This window comes from Zingiber officinale, chromosome 6B, assembly GCF_018446385.1.
Source record: "Zingiber officinale cultivar Zhangliang chromosome 6B, Zo_v1.1, whole genome shotgun sequence".
Classification (NCBI taxonomy): Eukaryota; Viridiplantae; Streptophyta; class Magnoliopsida; order Zingiberales; family Zingiberaceae; genus Zingiber; species Zingiber officinale.
In genome coordinates, this window is record NC_055996.1 from 130,386,496 (window position 1) to 130,408,860 (window position 22,365).

General features: G+C 35.9%; 1 protein-coding gene across 1 annotated transcript; it reads left to right on the top strand.

Moving 5' to 3' along the window:
• Positions 1–5,673: 5,673 nt before the first annotated feature.
• LOC121991534 lies at positions 5,674–7,430 on the top strand. Its single transcript, XM_042545525.1, has 7 exons — positions 5,674–5,820; positions 5,911–5,997; positions 6,077–6,289; positions 6,401–6,571; positions 6,677–6,730; positions 6,825–6,974; positions 7,062–7,430. Exons 1-7 carry the CDS (start codon positions 5,674–5,676, stop codon positions 7,428–7,430), a joined length of 1,191 nt encoding a protein of 396 aa, XP_042401459.1.
• The last annotated feature ends 14,935 nt before the right edge of the window (positions 7,431–22,365 follow it).

The following is a 22,365-nucleotide window of genomic DNA, read 5'->3' on the forward strand; positions in this document are numbered from 1 at the left end:
GAGAGAAGTACAAGTAAAGCAATATTAAGATACAATCTGATCCTAAGTTTCAGAAGTTAGAATCAAGGCACACTAAGTGCTTAAATAGATGCCAAGGCATTTATTTAGAAGAAGTGATTAAAGAAGTATATAAAGAAAAGTATTTTACTTTTAAAGGGCATGTACCGGACACAAGGTCCAAGGGATGGGCTCCAAGTTACCCGTAGACATAAGGTCTAGAAGTGTCTTAATGGTTTTGGGATTAGCTACCTCAATTCTCATTAAGAAAGGCGCGCAAAGTGGTACAATGCCGGGCCCAAGTAAAGTTGAATATTATTTTTAAAGTATACAAGTATTAATTTGGAAACAAACAGAACAAGTTCTTTTATCAAAGTTGCAAATTGTAGCAAATTAAATTGTTGTTTCCTTTAGAGATGCATGATGTAGTTCCATTTGCTATTTTCATGTTGAGCATGTATTTCCCTGCTTTCTTTTATGCTTATGCATTCCGTATCGGATTTTGTGAGTAGAAAGCACTTACTAAGCTTTTAGCTTATAGATACTACCTTTCCTCCTACTGCAGATACAGATAAAAATAAAGGAAAGGCTAAAATGACATAGAAGAAGGCGACAAGGAGACATTGATGGTGTGTGTGTGGTGGCTGTTATGGAAACTTGGAATCCTGCTAGAGAAATCTGGAAATGTTACTTGCTAGTATTTTTTTTGAGTTCTACCATAGTAGAATTACATTGCCATGCTAAGGATGGTTAGATGCTCAGTATTTTTGGGTGCATGCTAGAATTCTGCGTGAGTTTTGTTTTATGGAAGATATTGCATATGAAGTTCGGATTTTAATTGCTCGGTAGTCTTATGTGAATGCTGGTATGCTATGTGAATTTTGTTCTATGGAAGAAATTGGCATGGGATGTTTGGTTGTTATAAGCTCAGTATTTTTATGTGTATGTTGGTATTCAATATGAGTTTTGCTTAAATGGAAATCTGTCATATGATTAACTCCTGCTGTAGTATACATGAATAGCTAGTAAGTTCCTAGGTTCGGTATTCCTTTTGTACTGCTGGGATTTTAATTCGCTATGAAGTAGTGTGCTAAGCACTCGTTTATTGTTGCTAAAAATGTTAATGTGATAATGATTCTGTTCAGTATCCTGCTGTAGTATTAACTTCTGCTGTCCAGTATTAATTTCTGCTATAGTGAAGATGATTCAATGTGATGTTTGGATTGTTTTTTTTTTAAAAAAAAAAATGCAGTAGCTTTATTAGCTTCTCTTTTTGTTTCTGTACGGATATAGAATGGGATGAATGCAAGATAGCAAATGATGTAGCAAGCAGTAGGGGTATTTAAGCTTCACCTATTTGTATGTTATACTTACTTGCTGCTTCATTTATTTGCATGTTTGATTCTGTGAAAAGATAAACAAAAAAAAAAGAAAAAAATATATCAAGGAATTTGATGCTGCCATTTAGAGGCATGTTCTGATATATGATATGTTTTCTAATAGTTTAAAACATCTCTGGTCTTAAAGTAAGTAGTACAATAGTTAGTAGAATCAGTAGCGGTCACTCTCAGAGTAGTAGTAAGGAGGGTGTTCGTTACACCAAAGGGGGAGGGTAGGTGGTTAAGTTAGCTAAACCAATTTGAAAATACAAACTAACTTTAGAACCACATAAATGCAAATGCATGTTGTTTCTTGCATATGTTTTCACTAACTTAACCAGGTTGTCATTCCATCAAAAATGGGAAGATTGTTGGTGCGGTTAGCACTAACGATTTAACCCAGGTTTTGATGAATGATAAATCAGGTTAAGTTAGTTTATTGTTGTCTGACACTTTGATCAAGTGTACAGGAGAAGTCCAGACAGGTCGACGGGCTGACTGGATGTCTGGCACGAAGCCCAGCTAGGTCGACGGGCTGACCGGATAGCTGGCACGAAGTCCAAGCGGGACGCTTAGGCACGAAGTCCAGACGGGTCGATGGGCTGACCGGACGTCTGGCAGGTAAGTGAGGTAAGTCACTGGAGGGGAGTGACTGCGAGGACGCGTTCCCGGGAAGGGAACATTAGGCGTCGATCCGACTTAGATCCATTTCGGATATCTAAGTCGAGATCGTGACTAGATTCCGGTCTTGGAAAGACGGAATCTAAGTCATACTCTTTTTCTATTACTTTGTTGAACTTTAACTATGCTAACAATCTGTTTTACAGGATCTATTTGTCTCGGACTAACCTTGTTTTGCAGGAAAGTTGTTCGCTGGAAAAAGGTGGTCCGGGCGCCCGGGCGCCCTGGAGGTAAAAATTATCCTGACCGCGCGTCGCCACTTGGAGCTCGTTGGTTGGACTTGCCACGTCTCACCAAGGCGCCTGGAAGGGATCCAGGGCGCCCCGAGCTTCATATAAAAGATGGGGCGGAGGCAGAGATAACAATCAACTCAGAACTCTCAGACTGCTTGCTCTATTACTCTGCGCTCCTGCGACGCTAACGAAGATCCGACGATATACTCCTTTCCTGTTCTTTAATTCTTGTCGGTATTTTCGTTATTTTGCTAGCATTACTGTACCTTAAATTGTAATCATTTTCGAACTGCTAGAAATTGCCCAACGAAAGTACTCACGGAGTACGGGCCTTCGAGTAGGAGTCGTCACAGGCTCCGAACGAAGTAAAATTCATTGTGTCCAATTTTTATTCCGCTGCGTTTATACTCGTTATTTTTCGAATCGATATTCCCCCCCCCCCCCCCCCCCCGTCTATCGACGTTTCACGATCCAACACTTATAAGGTATGGTATGCAGAATTGTATACCTAGTGACACACCTATGTCAAGAGGTGACAAGTTTAGCTTGCAGCAGTGTCCATAGATTGAACTTGAAATAAAGGAGATAGAATAATTCCCATATGCGTCAGCAGTGGGAAGCCTCATGTATGCACAAGTTTGTACTCGACCAGATATAACATTATAGTGGGAATGTTAGGCAGATATGTAAATAACTCAGGACCATCGCACTGAAAAGCGGTAAAGAGAGTGATGCAGTATTTGCAAAGAACTAAAGGATATATACTCATGTAACGCAGATCAGATCATCTGGAGGTGATTAGATATTCAGACTTCGATTTTGCTGGATGCTTGGATAGCAGGAGATCTACTTCGAGCTATATTTTCATGCTTGTTGGAGGGGTTATATCTTGAAAGAGCATTAAATAAACGCTAGTAGCCACTTCTACTATAGAGGCAGAGTTGGTAACATGCTATTAAGCATCCAATCACAGGATTTGGTTACAGAACTTCATCACAGCATTGTAGATTATTGATGGCATCGACAGGCCATTGAGGATCTACTATGATAATAAAGCTGCAGAACTTTATGCCAAGAATAACTATAATTGTTGAGGTATAAACACATTCCCATCAAGTTTCTAGCAGTTAAAGAAAGAGTTCAGAGTTGTTAGATTATGGTAGAACACATTAGCATAGATTCCATATTGGCCGATCCACTCACCAAAGGCTTGGTGCCTAGCTAAAGTGTTTGATGCGCATGTTGTTGATATAAGAGTCCTTCTTATGGAAGAAGAACTCATCTAGTAAGAGTTTGTATTTATTACTCTATGTTGATTAATAAAGATAAATATTTATTTTGATTATTTTACATACTTAAAGTTCAAAACATTAATGGGAATTTATATATTTGTTTGACACCTGACTATGATATCCTTATTTATTGTTGCTATTTAACATTTGATGTTTGTAAATATGAAACAGATTCCTTTTGGAATCATACAGTTTGGATCATAATTTGCTATTGTAGTTCAGCATAAAATATTTTGTAAATATGATCTAATATCTTTTGAGATCATCTTAGGACTAGTTAGAAATTGACATGTATTGATCACATTTCATGTAATTTTCACTTTATATATCTATGTCTTGATCTATGTTATTAATGATATTGGTATTGTGATTACGTTGGGGCTTGTTACGATCATATACAATAGCTATGCCTTTTTTAGTCATATACCAATGAAGTTAATGGACCAGATTGTTTATAGGGATATTTTGTACTAATAAAGTTTGATATCAACTATAGTTTTACTTGTATTTCACATACAAGCCACATATAACCCAAGTGAAAAATTGTTGGATATAATTATACTTATTAGGTGAGCTTATTTGTAAGTTAATCATGTGAATACGATCTGAACTCGTTTAAGTGATCTAACTTAAAGTTATTGAGTTTTTGGGTTATTAGATGTGATCTCATATGTGTAGAACTCATTACCCGCATCCATTATCATCTATGGGCTAATAATGGATGTGCACTATATAATAGGTTGGTCCCCAGAGAATTAGGACATCATTTTGAGACGTCTCTTCGTTCCCTATTGACGAAGAGGATTCGACGCCATCAACCCTAACTCCTCCGGAAGACCAATCTTATTCTCCTTCTTCTTCTTCGCCAAGATTGTCGGATCGACGAGCTCTACATGAAGAACAATGACAATTTCGCTGCGTTCAGAATTCATGCGGCTTAGGTTTTATAAGAACTATCATCTCATGCATTAAGATGAAGAATATATTTAAGCTCAAAATGATTCTTAATTTGTAAACATTTAAAATGTGGTAATTAGCAAATGTAATTTGCTCAAAATTATCCAACATCAACCGTATCAAATAAATGAATTATCAAGGGGTGGTGGGCTGTCGTCGACCGCCTAGGCAGCACTAGGCGAGGATTTTTTTGAACAGTGTCTGTGCACATTGAATGCCAGACCAGTCAAGAAAAATTTATCGAAATTAAACAACCAATATTTTACCATGTGAATCATTTAAGAAATCATCATAATTTTTTATATTTTTAAAATTTAAATTGTTTTTATTAAAACTCTAAAATTAAAAAAATGAATAAATTTAAGAAATCCTCATGATTTTAATGATTTATTTTTAAAAAAATGAGCTTTTAAAATCATCAATGACTTTTATATGAAATTTCTTAATAAAATAATTAAAATTTTACTTTTTTTTATTTAGTTAGGTTCAATCCAGTTATATTTTTGTATTTAAATAAAAAAATTTATTTTATATTTTAATTTAGACTGATAGGTAAAAAAAGGTATTTTTTTTAGAGAAAAATGAATGATGCGCCTTCTAAAAATTCTAGAGCTTTGAGTTTATCCTCTCGTAAAACGCTGAGGATAAAATAAAAAAGAAAAACAATCCGCATACAGATTTTAAATCAAACAGTCTATCATTTTTTAATAAATAATCAGAGAAAAGGGTTTCGACTCTTGGAAATTGGAATCTATCCTTTAAATTCTCCTTTTCTTAGAAGTAACAAGATTAATATTAGGTAAGTCATTAATATTATAATATAATTAGTTAATATGAAATAAATTTATTACTATATAACAAATAATTGTATAGAGAATTTTATCCTTTCAAGAATATTTTAGACATCAATGCTTGCATGTAATCAATCAATTAATTTGATGATACATATATATAGAAATTTATTTGTAGTTACAAAAAAACATTTATGTCATATTTAATATTACATATATATACAGACCTCATATTTAGTACATATTAACCTGTCATTTATTTTGGTTCTAGAATTTTTTATAATATAAATAGATATTCACACGAGAAGAGAAGTAGGAGCAAAATCGTTTCATCATGGCGTCAATGCGCCTTATTTTCTCGTCGTTGCTCTTCTCTCTTTTGCTTTGTTCAATTGAAGGAAGAAACAATATTCCCTTGACTGAAGAAGAAGATCTGGAGTTAGAGAATGAACTCCAAAGCCTCAACAAACCCCCGGTCAAAACCCTCAAGGTATATCAGTTCTATTCATTTTGATAATATTATTGTCATATTGATGATATATAATTTTGTTTTTTTTCTACGTTTACTTCGCTGCTGCAGTCCTTCACTGGGGATCTTTTTGACTGCATCGAAATGTACAAACAACCTGCATTTGATCATCCTGCTCTGAAAAATCATAAGCTACAGGTATTTAATTAACTATATACATGATTTTTTATATTAGCCAACAAATAGATTTACTTAATTTATATGTATGTGTTTGCAGATACGACCAAGTTTTCAAACGAAGAACAATGTGACTATGGATGAAAAAATCAAATCACTTTTAGATCAAGGCTTCAACGATACTTGTCCTCTAGGAACTGTTATCATTCGTCGAACTCGAAAAGAAGATCTAATCATAGCGAAAGAACTACCCAAATACTTCAGGAACAATGGCTCTAGATATCATGTTCTTGATTCTTCCGAACAGAATTATGTAAATAGCAAAAACACTCACAAATATCATCACAAAAGTAGAGTTCCAGCAGTTAGTTAATTCCTTAATTAAATTAATTGAATGATAATACTGTTGAATTTGTGAGTGCAGTATGCGATAGCTGAGAGCGAAAACGGTCGTTACCATGGCTTTCAATCAAAGGTCACTACGTGGGCACTCCCAAATGTGCGGCCAAATCAAGTCTCTCAAAATCAAGTATGGCTGATGGGAGACGTCGATGGTGATTATGACGACCTGAATGTTATTCAAACCGGATGGCACGTAAGTTGCCCTGATATATATACATTCATATGCATGCATATTTCTCATAAAATCAATTTGTTGATTCTTGTAATTAATTTCCTTTTATTATTATTATTATTTCAGGTTTATCCCCAGCTATATAAGGATACTTCTAGTCGTTTTTTCACTTTTTTTACCGTAAGTTTATATACTCTAAAAACAACTAAACTGCGCTTTTTTAAAAGTGTCTTAAGTATATACCTACCTCACACATGGTAATGTATACATTCAGATCGACGGTTACCAGACGGGCTGCATGAACTTAAATTGCAAAGGGTTCGTACAAGTTTCAGCAACCCTTGGACCTGGATTTGCCTTCACCGGTAGTGACCTTTCTACGTACGGAGGCAAACAAGCATACTTTGGCTTTCAAATACTAAAGGTGGTTTAGTTATATATATTGTATTTATATACTGAATGATTGTATATATTTTTAAACGTATATGTTTCATATATATAATGGATGCAGGATCCTGAACGTGGTAACTGGTGGTTGTCAATAGTGGATAGGAATCTTGGATATTGGCCAAAGGAGCTTTTCCCTAATTTAGACGTGTCGAAATTGATACAATTTGGAGGTCAAGTGCGTACACCCAACGATGTGCCGTCTCCTCCCATGGGGAATGGTCATTTACCCCATGAAGGGCATGGTAAAGCCAGCTTTTTTACGAATGCACAGTTCATAGGGGAAGACAACCAAGCTTACACTCCGGGAGAGGGCAGTGCGTCTCTGAAAACGAATGCAGATGCCAAATATTATCAAGTCGTAGGAGATCCTCCATCCAGAGGTAGTTGGGATGTTGGTTACGGTGGACCGGGTGGGTTGGTTGCTGGGTAGTTACGTTATACTACTGACTGATTGTGACATCATTGTTATAATAATAAATCGTAATCTCTTTATCGAATAAGAAAGGAAAGGTTTTGTTGACGACCTGATGTATCATTTATACTCATTGCAATGCACTTTTCATGGACAACTTTGTATCTGCATTTTACTTAAAAGGGGAGTTTTAATGGATAAAATTATTGTCGAATAATTAGCCTTAAAGACATGAGTTTGAGTTAAGAAAATAGCCTCGTGTACTATAATGCAAAATAAAAGTATGTATAATAGATTCAATGTGATTGGATCTCACCCCTTAAAATTTAATATTAATGGAAGTTTTTTATAATCTCCATTTTAAGTAATAATTTATAAAATTTGAATAGAAAACAAGAATATCATCTACCAATATATAGGAATTATTACAAAAAATGGGGGTAAAATGTCCAAGGGAGATGTATGTGCCAAGAATTGAAATGCTAAAAAATGAATATTTATAGAGGAAAATTGAATTTGTCAAACATTATTCTTGGCAAGCCAAACATATGTTGATAATTTTAAATTAACTTAATAAAACTTTTAAGGCAATCTACTTTTAATTAATTAATTTTTCAAAACTTAGGGGGCGTTTGGTTTAGGGGAATAGGAGTGGGGAATGGGAATGAGAATCATTGATTGTCATTGTTAATGTTTGGATTATGGGAATAGGAATACAAATAAGAGAATGAATCCTTGAAATTGGGTAATAGCTCATTCTCATGTACCTCCCCTTCAATGAGCCATTACCCCATTTTCATCAATCAAAATATTTCCTTATTCCAAAAATACCCTTGACCTAAAATTAAAATTTTCTCCCTTAATATCAAATATCAAAATATATTTATTTATTTTTTCTTTTGTATCACTTCTCTCTCCTTGTTCTCTCTCATCATATTTTCTCTCTCGTCATTTATCACACACTTTCTCTCTCCTTAATCTCTCCTATCACACTCTTTCTTTCTCATTACACTTTATCTCTCATCATACTTTCTCTCTCCTCAATCTCTTCCATCACACTCTCTTCCTTCTTTTTTTCTCATCATACTTTCTCACTCCTCAATCTCTCCCATCACACTCTCTTTTCTCTTTTTTTCTTATCACACTTTCACTCTCGTCATATTTTCTCTCTCCTCAATCTCTCTTGTCACACTCCCTCCTTTTTTCCTCAACACACTTTCTCTCTCATCATACTTTCTCTCTCCTCATTCTCTCTCATCACACTCACTGTTCTCTTTTTTCTCATCACACTTTCTCTCTCATCTTACTTTCTCTCTCACCGTACTTTCTCTCTCCTCAATCTCTCTCATCACACTCTCTCACCTCATTTTTTTCTCATTACATTTTGTCTCTCTTCATCCTCACCCATCATACTTTCTCTCACATCATATTTTCTCTCTCATCTTCTCTTATCATGTTCTCTCTTATCACACTCTCTTTTCTCATTTTTTTTATCACACTTTCTCTCTCTTCATTCATTGGCATCACACTTTCTCTTTCATCATACTTTCTCTCTCATCATTCTCTTTCATCATATTTTTCTCTCACATTAATCTTTCTCTCATATATAATTTTTTCTCTTATTTTTCTTTAAGGGTAAAAAAGGAAATTTTGATTTATTCCGATAGAAAATATGCAACTAACCAAACATTGCTTTTAAGAGTGATATCCATGCTCATACCCATTCTCATTCCACAATACAATAATTCCCATTCCGATTCCTATTCCTAGGAATAAACCAAACGACCCCTAAGGTAATCGACTAATCTTTAGGGCGTGTTTGGTTCGGGGTTATCCTTGATAACCTTGGTTATCCATCCAAGGTTATCCTTGATAACCTTGTTTGGTTTAAGTAATTGATGATTCCTAAGTCATGATGGATGCCTGACACATCAGCAATTTGGGCATATAACCCGGAATCACAAAACCTAAGAAAAGTGGGGTTTTCCTGAATTCCGGGGTTAATAAAAATTTTAAGAAAAAATTACCCTTCATTATTTACCATTTGAGACAAAAATAACCCTAAAGATCTATCAAATTTCAATCTACCATTTGGACAACATTCTCTCTGGTTTTCCTACTGCACCGCCTCCGCACAGGCTAACAGCGCGTGGACGAGGCAGATCCAGCCTCCTGCGTGTCGACTACTACCACCGGCAGAGGAGACGCAACCGAGGTCGCCGCATCCGTCGTCGAGGACGACGATGAGGAAGGCGAGCTGTAGAACTTGATCCTTTTCGAATCCCTCGGCGACGGCGCGACATCCAATTGGGAATCAGAGCCAAAGGCGAATCACCCTGTTGCACGCTCGGCGGGGGGAGCAGGGACTGGCATCGGCTCATAAACTTCCGTCGATGCGCGCTGCGTGACAAGGGGAAGCTCGAGGAAGCGATTCCGTCGGCCGAGGGAAGAGGAATCGTCGAAACGCGGGGGCGGCGAGAGTGGGGGAGGAGGTGCGTTAAGCTCGGAGAGGATGTCCACCCAAGTCGAGATGTGAACGGTGTCAGCTGCAAGGTGGGAAAGTAGAGCGTCGTTGCTGGTTGTGATGCTGGTTCCCATGACCATCTCCGCCTGCTCCAGTGTGCGACATCCGCCATGTCCGATGACCGGACCTTCTCCTGCTCTCCTCCTTCAACCGCCCCGCCGTACCTGCAGTCCCCTTGGTGCTCCCGTTTCATACTGCCAGATTCTGGTATTTTTTTATACGGAAGTTCGTCACAGTCTGGTCCGCTGAGAACACTGCAAAAACCGCAAGAACACTTCTCCCATCTGTCTATCTCCATGTATAGCGAGCTAAATCTTCTTCAATTAAATTAATTCCATCATAAAAATCTAATCTTTATCTATTATGTTTACTTTTGTGATTTTGTTGGAACAGGATCAGGCACACAGGAAACATAAAATAATAAACAAAAAAATCTAATTATATATATATATATATATATATATATATATATATATATATATATATATATATATATATCACTATTAATAATATAATATTATCATTATTAAAACAAGGATAATATGGTAAAATATCACGTTAAGTTATATACTAAAACCTCCAAACAAATAAGATTTTATTGGATTACCTAAATTGAACCAAACAACCAATGGTTATGTTTCATTCCCTATAACCTTGGTTATGCGATTACTTGGTAATCACATAACTAAGGTTATGTGTTATAACTTGAACCAAACACACCCTTAAGGTAATATGCAACTAACCAAACGACCCCTAATTATTTTTTTTAGTCCAAGTATCAAGTTCTTCAAATCAACTAATCTTTAAGGTAATCGACTTAATCTCACGGAAGTTTTCAACGACTATCAGGATAAATTGAAAAGTACTCACACAGATCTATCTAAATAACTAATATTTTAGATATGTTTCTTACACTAGACAAAATCCCAAACAATACACCCCCACTAAGATTAGAAGCTAATCGTAAGTATTATGGATTATGGTGCATGACTTTTTTAATCAAAGAACAAAATAATTTGGAAAGATGCACTTAGTTTTTATTTTTTATTTTCGGTAAAGGCATCCTTAAAAAAATATCAAAAGGATTTTCAAAAATATTATTATTTTAGAATATAGTAGCTATTTAAAAGTACTTAATTTAAATAAAATTACCACTTAAAATACACTTATATTAAAATAGTTTTCCTGAATTTAATCTAAATTATTCAAACTAAATCAAAATCACTCTAGATTAAATCACTTTAACACAATTATAACAATTATTGTAATTATTATCATAAATTCTATAAATATATTTATTTTGATCAATTTTGAATAATTTAAATTAAATTTTTAAAAAATATTTTAATATAATAATACTTCATATATAATAATTTAAAATAAAAGTACTAAATAAATTTATTTTAACATATTATATATAACAATTATAGACATAATTGATATAATGAAACTAAAATGATATTTGTGAGGTGAAAAATATAATAGGCAATAACTAATTAAATCCTACAATTGGGCCATTTGGACTTTCTTATTAGATTTCATTTAACTCATTCGTTTTCCATTTGCTAATTGTATTTAAAATCATCTTATTTTAATTGATCCTTTTTTTTTTTTTTGCAAAATCTTAATTTCTTTTTCATGTCTCATCAAAACCTTCTCTCTTTAATTTATAAAGGATACCATCAAGTGTTCCAATTGGGTATCCCAACCTTATCCAATCCCAACTTTGCTTTTATATATACACACACGCACAACTGATGTAGACTAGGTATGATAATTTCATCTGAATTTAATAAGTAATTTGATATCCGATCTGAATGGAGGAGGATATGGAGAGAATTTTATACCTAATTATAGTAAATGAATATTCTTATTTAGGTATGGGTATTTCAAGTATGGGTATTTCGAGTATAGGTATGAAGACGGATGTGGTAAAATTCTATCTATACTTTACCCGATACCCGATATATATATATATATATATATATATATATATATATATATATATATATATATATATATTTCCATCTTAAAAAAAAGTCTTAGTTTGCCTCTTTATCTGGTCATCAACTAGTATCTTATCTTCGTTTCCACGAGAAATGTTCATCCAATCGAAAGAGCGTGAGACGAGAAAGAGCTGACGTGAGAGGAGGAAGAGCTGACAAATACATTGAATTTTTTTTTTTAAAAAAAAATGAGAATGGTGAGTATGATGAGTAGAATATGAATACCCGAAACTCCGACAGGTATAGAGATGAGTATGAAAGTTAAATACTCGATGAGTTTGAGGATGAGTATGAGTATAGATATAATAAATGGAGATGGGTACAGAGGATATGAAATCCTACCCATTGTTATCCTTATTGCAGACTTGGTCCGTGATAGCGTATTTTTTTAATTAATTAATTTATTTTGTTAAGCTTTCGGTTATGTTAAAAAAAATTTACTTTTAGAATTTAGGGTTGGGATTGTATTATAATACTTAATAAAAAAATTAAATTAATTTTTTTTGAGGTTTGTACAAGATGTGTGTTGGGTAAGATCCTTTTATATATATGAAAAATGACGTGCAGAAGGGAAAATCTCAAGTAAAATCTAAGGGATAGACATATAAAATGATGGAGCCCATAAAAGTAAAAATGATAGGTCATTAATTTATGTGTCTATCTTTTTTTTCTGATATTTTTTCTCTTATATATATATATATATATATATATCCCCGATCCCTGCCTCCATTGTTTGACACCGTCCTCACCGCCATTCCTTGTCAGATTCCTCACCCCGACTTCCAAGTTCCCTTTCCCCTCTCGACAAGCTTGTCCTCACCGAGACTCCAAAGTTCCCTCTCCTCGCTAGTCACTGTGACTTTTCTCTTGTCCTCGCCACGACTCCAAAGCTCCCTCTCCTCACCATGACTCTTCCTCGCCGCGATACTTAAGTTCTATGTCTTAGGAGCAAACTCAGCCAACGCCACCCAACACTAGGACCGATAACAACTCTTTTTCTTTCCTAATGACTATAAACTTAGCTTTGTCAATTTTGTTGTAGGCATGGCTTATCTTCTATTTAATTAAATCTTTTTTTTCTATTCATTTAACTTTGTTGGATACGAATTAACAGAGTTAGTGTGGTGTGATTTAGGTACCGATGGTATAAAAAATAGTAGAATGTTTAAAGCTACTTTGAATTGCACAAAATTAAGACTTTTGTACAGTGAATGTTTTGTTATAGGTTAATAGATCATCATCATCAAACAATTACTTTTAATTATAACTTTATAAGTGATGAGAAAAAGTCTTTTATTTGACTAAGTTCACCAAATATAATTATCACTAATTAAATCCTTCAATGGGGGCCATTTGGACTTTTATATTAGATATCATTTAACTCATTCGTTTTCCAGTTGCTAGTTATATTTAAAATCATCTTATTTTAGTTGATCCTTCTTTTTTAAAATCTTAATTCCTTTTTGATCTCTCATCAAAACCTTCTCTCTTTAATTTATAAAGGATACGATCAAGTGTTCCAATTAGGTATTCCAACCTTATCCAATCCCAACTTTGGTCCGCGCTAGCGTATTTCTTGTTTTTCTTTATTTAATTTTTTTAAGCTTCTGATTATGTGAATAAGAAGGGTTGAATTATAATAAAATATTAAGTATAAAACAAATCTCAAATCAATTTTTTTAAGGTTTGCACGGGGAGGTCTGAAAATTGGGAGGCCAAGGAGTCGAGCGTCGACTTGATTACTCTATCTTAGAACCACCTCAACATGTTTTAACAATCTTCTCTTATTCACGTGCCGCACACTAATAATTCTCCGGATCGTAGTGTCTTTATTTTTTTCAAGCACATTTATCACAATATAGAAGATATTATCAAAGAATTTTTTCTCAACATACATCATATCTAAATTATGTTAAATGAGTAGATACTTCCAATATGATAGCTCCTAAAAAATGCTTCTTTTCTTCCAACCACACTTGTGTTGGTCTCGTGAGGCCGACAACAGGGGGTGAATTGCCTGAAATTACAAATGTAACGCCCCGTCTTCTACTGTCTAGGCTATAAGGCCGGGGGTTACATTATGCTAAACTGTTCTTGGAATATCACTAAATACCAAGGTGCGGAAAAACTGAAATAATTTAAAATTTCTACTAATTGCTATCAAATCTGGAATATATTCCAGATACACTTTTATTATTGTACATATGCTAAAGAAGGAAACTTAACTTTCTATTTGGTCAAAAACATGAAATTAGACACTTCTAGTTGAAATCAGACATTCCAATCGATCGGCTGATGGATTGGAGTTGTCTGATCGATCCACTGATCGATTCAACATGCTACTGTGCATGGGGTCAATTCTGGATCGATCGGCTAATCGATCCAGCCTGGCCAATCGATCCAGAGATCGATTCAAAAGCTCTCTGTTCGCGGGATTAAAACTCCCGATCGATCCGCTGATCGATCCATGGCCGATCGATCAGTTGATCGATTCATCAGCTTTCTGTACGCGGCAGATCGCTTCCCAATCGATCGGTTGATCGATTGGGGACCCTCCAATCAATCGGCTGATCGATTGGAGTTCTGATTTCTGCGATTCCTGCTGCATTTCACCTCTATTCCACATACAACACAATTGTATCAACTTAAAAGCATTTCTAACTTGCTAAGCATGTCATTACTCTCATCATACCTAATTATTTAACCAACATCAAGACAACTAGTGGTCTAAGCATAATATAGTGCACACATTCATAATTCATGACACTTAATACTCTAGAAGTGCAGAAATTAACCAAAACTGAAATACTGAGTCCTTAGGTGGGCTACTCCCCAAGGGTCTTTATTCCAAGTTCCTGCTCACACACACCTTGACGCATTGCCCTCCAGCCTCCGCTAATCCATCTTTTCTTTGCCTTTATCTGCAGTATAAGGAAAAATGAAACTATAAGCTTGGGAGCTTAGTAAGAAACCATCTACCTCACAAAACATGCATTCGAAGAAATCATGCTTTCAAAAGATGCTACTCGAAATACATGCTGATAATCATGTTGAAAATACTAAAACATGGCATATCGACAATTAAGTCATGCTAACAAATACTGAACAAGGAGAAACTAATCTTTGTATCAACAAGCTAACTAAATCGATACATAAGCTAAGTTATTCGTTATAACATTAAGCAAACTAAGCTGGAGCTAAGCTGTATTCACATATCTGGTTTGTCAAGTTTGAAAACTATTTTCATACATAGATAAAAATAATAATCATGTTGTTGTTGGGCCCGACAACTGTACTTGCTATGCGCACATCACTAACTAGGCCTGAGATAGCAAGTCCCGAATCTAGTATGGGTACTAGGTTATCTAAACCTAGGGACGACTATGGGAGCCCAACCCAAGGACAACTGAGAGTCCAGTACAGTGCCTCTAATAAAGTAAAATATTGTTTATAAACTAATTTATCTTATCTTGCTTTTACTAGGTTATCTGAACCTAGAGCTAGGTTATCTGAACCTAGAGGCGACTATGGGAGCCCACCCATTGGACCGTAGTCCCATATAAACTGAAGCAAGGCTATGTATGCTATTTAAAAATGTAACTATGACATTTAACTGAATTACTAAAATGCCTACTGTAGTATCACTACAAGAAAAAAGACATACAACAACGGTTTTTCACCGTTGTCGTAGGCCATTTTTAACTGTTGTTAAAGGCTGTGTTGTTAAAAGGGGTGGCAAACGACAACAGTTTTTAACCGTTGTCTACGAAGGCAAAGACAACATTTTAACAACGGTGAAAAACTGTTGTCTTTTCCTACAAAGACAACAGTTTTTCACCGTTGTCTTTGAGCGTATGCCTAGGCTCTTCAACAACAGTTTTGAACTGTCTACAACAACGGCTAAAAAGCGTTGTCTTTTTAGTCAATGACATCGGTTTGACAACGGTTAAAAACCGTTGTCTTTTTAGGCAACGATGTTAAATAACATCAGTTTGTCACTATTGTCTTTTAACGCCATTGACAACAGTTTGACATATTTAAACTGATGTCTTTGGGTACAATATACAACATTTTGACAATAAATAAAAAACTTATTAATCTTTTCCTACTCAATGGTTTATAAAAAACATCCAGTGCAAATTTCATTGATAAAAAACCTACATAATCAATATTTACAATGCAAATATTCCAACATTCAAACATCACAAAAGTACCAAACATCAACATTCAAACATCACAAAAGTTTACACAGCCAAAAGTTTATATATATCACACATATAGTCCAAAATATCATGTTTTGTTGGAGCACGTCTTCTCTACCTGTGCATCTTCTAAACTGCCTGAGTGTCTTCTAAACTGCAGCCTTTTCTGGTTTCTCCTCCCTCCTAGCTTCTCTTTTCTTCTCCTTTCACAGAAACTGCAGCATATGATTGCAAGTAAATTCATTTCCCAGGAGTAAATGGCATAAAAAATGGATCTCTTGGAAATTTCACACCTGACCTTATTACAGTTTTACAAAAACTCAGAGTAGTATGTCTTAAAAGACCAGCTATATGGCTTTACAAGTAACTCTTAAGTATGGTAAACCAAACCTATCAACTTTACATATATCAAAAAAAATTCTATCCAATTTGAAGCATATAGAATCTAGCTAAATTCACAGAGCAAGCAATGGCTTAGAGCAACAACCATATTCTGGTTCTATCATCGAGCATCAAAAAAGCATTATAGAATCTAGCTAAATTAGACATGAAAAATCAAGTTCCAACTTATTTCCGGAGCATACAAAATCACAAATACAAACAAGGGCTGAAGCAACAAAGCAGCACACAGAGAATTAAACAAACAAGCTTTACTAATTTAAATTCACAGAGCAAGCAAATTGATCAACCCACAATTATCATAAGGATCTACTCTCTTGATACTCAAATAGACTCAGTAAACGGCCTAACTTCTAGCAGGAATCAAAATTCCTAACTATATTAGCATTTTCCCCAATTCATATTCGAATAAAATTCTCCGACAATCATGCAAAAGAATAGAGATGGTTTATTTAGTTTTTATACGGAATAGAGAGTAGAAAAGAGCAATCCAAACTTCCGACAACATCATAGAGGATACCGCTAATTAGATCATGGAAATCACATAGATAGAACTAGTAAAGAACATAAAAGCCCAAGATTTAACGATGAGACTGAGGGATTTAACAAAGGACCTGCATCTAACCATGTATCAAACTAGAAATTAATATGATCTTCACCTAAACGCCATCTAATCTGCTCTTCTGCTACGTTTCTCATCTGTAACGTCCTGTGCAGTTGCTAGATGTTTAAGTCTTGTTAAACAATGAGAGCGAGGATTGTTTAAGTCCTGTGCAGTTGCTAGATCATGTTTAACGTTGAATACTAATTGATTTCTGTAACGTCCTGTAACGTTGAATACTAACGTCCTGTGCAGTTGCTAGATCATGTTTAACGTCCTAGCTCTCATCTAATTCGAACAATGCTCATTGGATGCTCGAAAGCTTCAGGTTCGATATGCTTAGTTAATAGCCTTAACATGTGATTTTTGCAAAACATATGACATGATAATTGTAATTAGATTTTTTTTTTACTTGTAAAAAATCGCTATGGGCATTGAAACATAACAGACTTTATTGATCTGAACACTTAACATCACAAATGTTCAAGCTTGCCACTTTTCCCTGCATCAATAATGCATTGAAACAAGGTATCACGCAACCAATCCAGGACAGTTTGCATGTCATTCGAAATTGAAAAGTAAACTTTTGTTAGCAAAAAAGACAACTTGATAACATGCACTTTGGAGGTGAGACTAGGGGAAATTATCAGGTCATTTTACACTATAATGGAATAAATCCTAGTTAGGACCTGATTAATATGGAACTAAACAGGCTACACTATACAAAAAAGTAAATTTCAATAGAGGGAGAATACATATAAAAATCATACTTTTAGTTCAAAGATGGAACAAACCTGAGCACGAATAAAGCCAGAAAGAGCAAAAGTGGTATACTGGCCGGTGTACACTCCATTATCATCCAAGTGTCCAATATTGATTTGGATGGATGCGTGATCCTTGGCAGTGATTAGTCTGTTCGTAGCAGAACTAGGGGAGAAAACGAAAGTTGGAAAAAACATCACAATAGTCAACATAATCGATCAATATATCCATGCTACAGAAGATCTAATTACTAATAAGATAATCACCATTTTCTAAGGATATAAAGATTCATCATTTCACCCGCTTCGTTCTGCATCTTGAAAGTGATATCGCTTCCCAAGATTCACAAATATGTGACCAAATCACCTGATAACACAATAAAAACATTTAGGAAAAAATATTTGACCAAATCACCTTATAATAAACATAGCCTTCAAGCACATAAAATACGAAAATAAAATTCAAGAAACTCACAGACATACCACTACTTTGTGGACCCATGATAGAAACTACAGCATAGGAGAATCCATGCTCTGCCAACTTCACTGACTTCATAAAGTGTTCAAGACTCGTGACATTGAATACACCATCTCCGTCAATCAGTTGGATAGAGCAACATTCATTAGCCATTTCTGCTTAAAAAAAAGAAGAAAACAGTAATTGATGTGAGGTCAAAAACAATCCTTTAACCGACACAATAGACATCAATTGAATTATTGCATTATGGAAGTGAAGTAATAATCCTTTAACATGACAGACATAATAGATTACTCATATCACAAGCCAATGCATATAACTTATCATACAACTATACTTATTGGTATTGATGGAGTCTATTTGTTGGTCCATTCCATTGGATTGTAGGTTATTTTCTTTGTAACGACTTGGATGCTGAGATCTCTAGTTATGGTATCATCTCCTAGAAGCCAACATGACTACATGAAAGGCAAGCAAGGTCATGGATTCTAGTGAGTACTTAGATAGCTTGAACCTTCCTAAAGTATCATCTCTAGTTATGGTACAATCGTTTTTCAGAAACTTAAGGGGAAGTTGTTGATGTAGTTGTACTTGAGTTGGACTCATTTTAATGTGTTAGTAAAATGTATGACGTTATGTTTAAGTTGGACAAAACCTCTATATCTTGAAGCTTTAATCCATACAACAAACTTTAATGAGAAAAGTAAATGACCAAATTAAAGATAAAAATATGTTATAGCTACATGCGCAAAAGGCAAAAATAACATATTCTGATGCATAAAGCAGTTATTGGGCTGCGCGAGTAATCCAATAAAGCATCAGGCTGAAGACATTCAGAACATAAAAATAGGGGAACTTAAAGAACAGTGATTATTGGGCTATCAGATCAAATACCAAACTAAAGCATCAGGCTGAAGACATTCAGAACATAAAAATAGGGGAACTTAAAGAACAGTGATTCCTGTTTCATTAATTCAGATATCATTTATTTGTGACACCCAAGAAATGTTGCAAGTATTCTGCAAACAAATCGAAGTAACATCAACCTTAAGTTTAGCATGGAAAACTTTTGATCGGGTTAAGTAGACATTACTGTCCTGTCTGAAAGGATCTCTTACTTCCAAAGGCAAGTAATTATCCTACAATAGTAGAAAACACAAGAGGAGAAAACTAAGTAATCTCAAGACAAAAGCAAGATGGATAAGTGAAGTATCAGATAACATAAAGAAGTAGCACCAGGGTTGCAATATCATCAACGCAACCATTGGTGTCGACTTATCACACCTCAGTACGTAGCTCATCGGTTGTCCCAAAGCCAACCACATATCCCTCAAAAGGTCCACCATAGTCCATCTAAGGAGCCTCCTTCATCCATGGATTGACGCAGTAAATCAGCTTCGACTTTGTAAAAACAACCTCTCCGCCTTTCCCTTACAACACCTCCTTCGAATCAGAAATTAAAAAAAAAAGGAAAACTTTTTCCAATCTGGAGTGCATTCCCACCATCGAACTGCATTTCGATCCCGCACAAACGAAAAAATAATAATAAATACAAGAATCAGATGAAGGCGTAAAGAAGTTCACCCCTAGTACAGCAAAGAATACCAGCGCATGGCCCGTTGGTCGGGATCAAACCCAAAAAGCAAGGAAACCTAGCATCAAACTCAAGCTCTCCTAAATACCATCAATTCTCCTTACTTCGGGCACCAGCTTCCTTGGTCGGGATGCATCGTAGGGCTCAGTACTCGAAAAACATGGATATGCGAGAGAACTGGGAATCGACTCCGCGGAACGCTAGTCGGAAATGTCTACGACGAAGGAATCAGATCTATGGGCGATGACAAGCTGATTATTGGGCTGCGCGAGTAATCCAGCTTTGCCCTACAGGGAAGCGTCGCCCTCGCGGTCAGTGACGACTGGGAGGAGGATTTGTAGAAGTAGTGATTATTGGGCAGCGCAGCTTGGAAAGGAATGGAGAAGGGGCAACGGGTTTAGGGCTTGGAGAGGAAAGGAGAAGGGGCGACAGGTTTAGGGCTTGGAGAGGAAAGGAGAAGGGGTGGTGGGTTTAGGGCTTGGAGAGGAAAGGAGAAAGAAAAATGTGAAGTAGATGAAGAGATCGTAAAGGAGGGGGAATGCGGCGGTAAAAACATTTCGAGGAGAGGGAAAGAAAAAACGCGGCGGCAAAAAATGGTGAAAGGGAAATATGGTGAAGGGAAAAATAATGGTATTCAACAACACTTAATAGACAACGGTTTTTAAAAACTGTTGTTGTAATCCCAAAAAATAGTGTACATAGACAATAATTTTCAAAAACTGTTGTCGTACCCTTTAAAAACCGTTGTTGTATCCCCAAAAAAACATAAATAGACAACGGTTTTTAAAAACCGTTGTCATAGGCCAAAAAAATTACTAAACGACAACAGTTTTTGTTAAAACCGTTGTTAAAAGGTAAAAAGACAACGGTTTGGTATAAAACCGTTGTCGTTTGAATGTTGTTGAATGACATTTTTCTTGTAGTGTATATAACTGTACTAGGCATTTTATCGAGCACCTGACGTGCTCTAATTCTGCATATGGTTGCACTAAGGGTATAAAAGCGAACTAAGAATATAAAAGCATACAAATAGCTACTTATACTGTAGGTGAGGGGTTACTCACCTCCTGCGCTAAGTTTTCTTACAATCCGATCGCTAGATTTCCGGAGAAGAAGATCTCTTCGACAATCTTCTTACGTCTACGCGTTCTTCTCGCGGAGAGGAACGTCCTCGTGCCGGAGTTGTCGTCGGAAAGTGCTCCTACGACCCTAGGGATGGAACCCTAGGTTTCCTTGGGCTTGGCGTGAAGAGAGGGTGCGGGAGAGAGAGATGTTCGGCGGTGAGGGTTTGAGAGAGAAAAGAAGTTGTCGTTCAAGAATAATAAGTTCCCTCTTAAATTTCCTATTTATATTAAGTGATTAATACACCCCAACTAAACCTTAAATATAATTGCTCTCCTTCTCTTTCAGCACACCCCTGCTGGGGCCCCTTGGTTACTAAGTCATCCTATAAGTCATAGAGTCCATAGGTCTCGGGTTCAATTCCCGCTTAGGCTATTTTATGTTTTTGTTTAATTTTGCTACTTCTGCTACTCCAAAAATTCTATAAAAATATTCTAAAATTCCAGAAAAAAATAATAGAATATTTCTAAAATTAATTTGTGAATTTTCGGGCGTTACTATCCCCCATACCTTATAAAAAGTTCGTCCTCGAACTTAGAATAACTCTGGGTACTTCTGTCTCATACTAGCTTCTGTCTCCCAAGTTGCCTCTTCTGTTGTGTGATTTTGCCAAATAACTTTTACTAATGGTACCTCCTTATTCCGTAATTTCTTAACTGCTCGGTCTATTATTTGAATAGGCCAACTGTCATAGCTGAGGTCTTCGCGGACTTGTACCGACTGGGGCTCAATCACCTGGGTGGCATCTGGGATATGCTTCTTCAGCATGGAAACATGAAATACATTATGGATAGCTGACATCTCCTGGGGTAGTTCTAGCTCATATGCTACCTTGCCAACTCTTCTGGTGATAAGGTATGGTCCCACATATCTGGGATTGAAATAACCAGGAGAATACTGTACTAACCAGGACCTGGTACAAAGATAAATAGTCTGAGAGGTATAGAAGTCCTGTATGCATGCCAAGCATGGGCATCCAACCAATATGCAGCAAATAAATGCAGCAAACACAATCACAAGAAATAAATGCATCAATGCGTATGATGCCAATGCAGTCATGGTCACCCCTGACGCTAGTCAGTCATCTCACACACAATGGTGGGACCGAGTGGGTAGGGTTGTGACAACCGTGCACTCTGCATCACTACTCCTGATGAGTGACCGAGTGGACGGGATGCTGTCGGAGTACACACATACTCCTACCCCAAATCATAAATGGGGGAGCGCAATGCTCTCATCTCCCGGTACACAATGACGGGGAGGGAT

Coding starts and splice junctions, on each gene's coding strand:
- LOC121991534 (XM_042545525.1), top strand. CDS start 5,674: ATGCGCCTTATTTTCTCGTCGTTGCTCTTCTCTCTTTTGCTTTGTTCA. Junction 6,572..6,676: donor TTATTCAAACCGGATGGCAC/GTAAGTTGCCCT, acceptor TTATTATTTCAG/GTTTATCCCCAGCTATATAA. Junction 6,975..7,061: donor TTGGCTTTCAAATACTAAAG/GTGGTTTAGTTA, acceptor TAATGGATGCAG/GATCCTGAACGTGGTAACTG.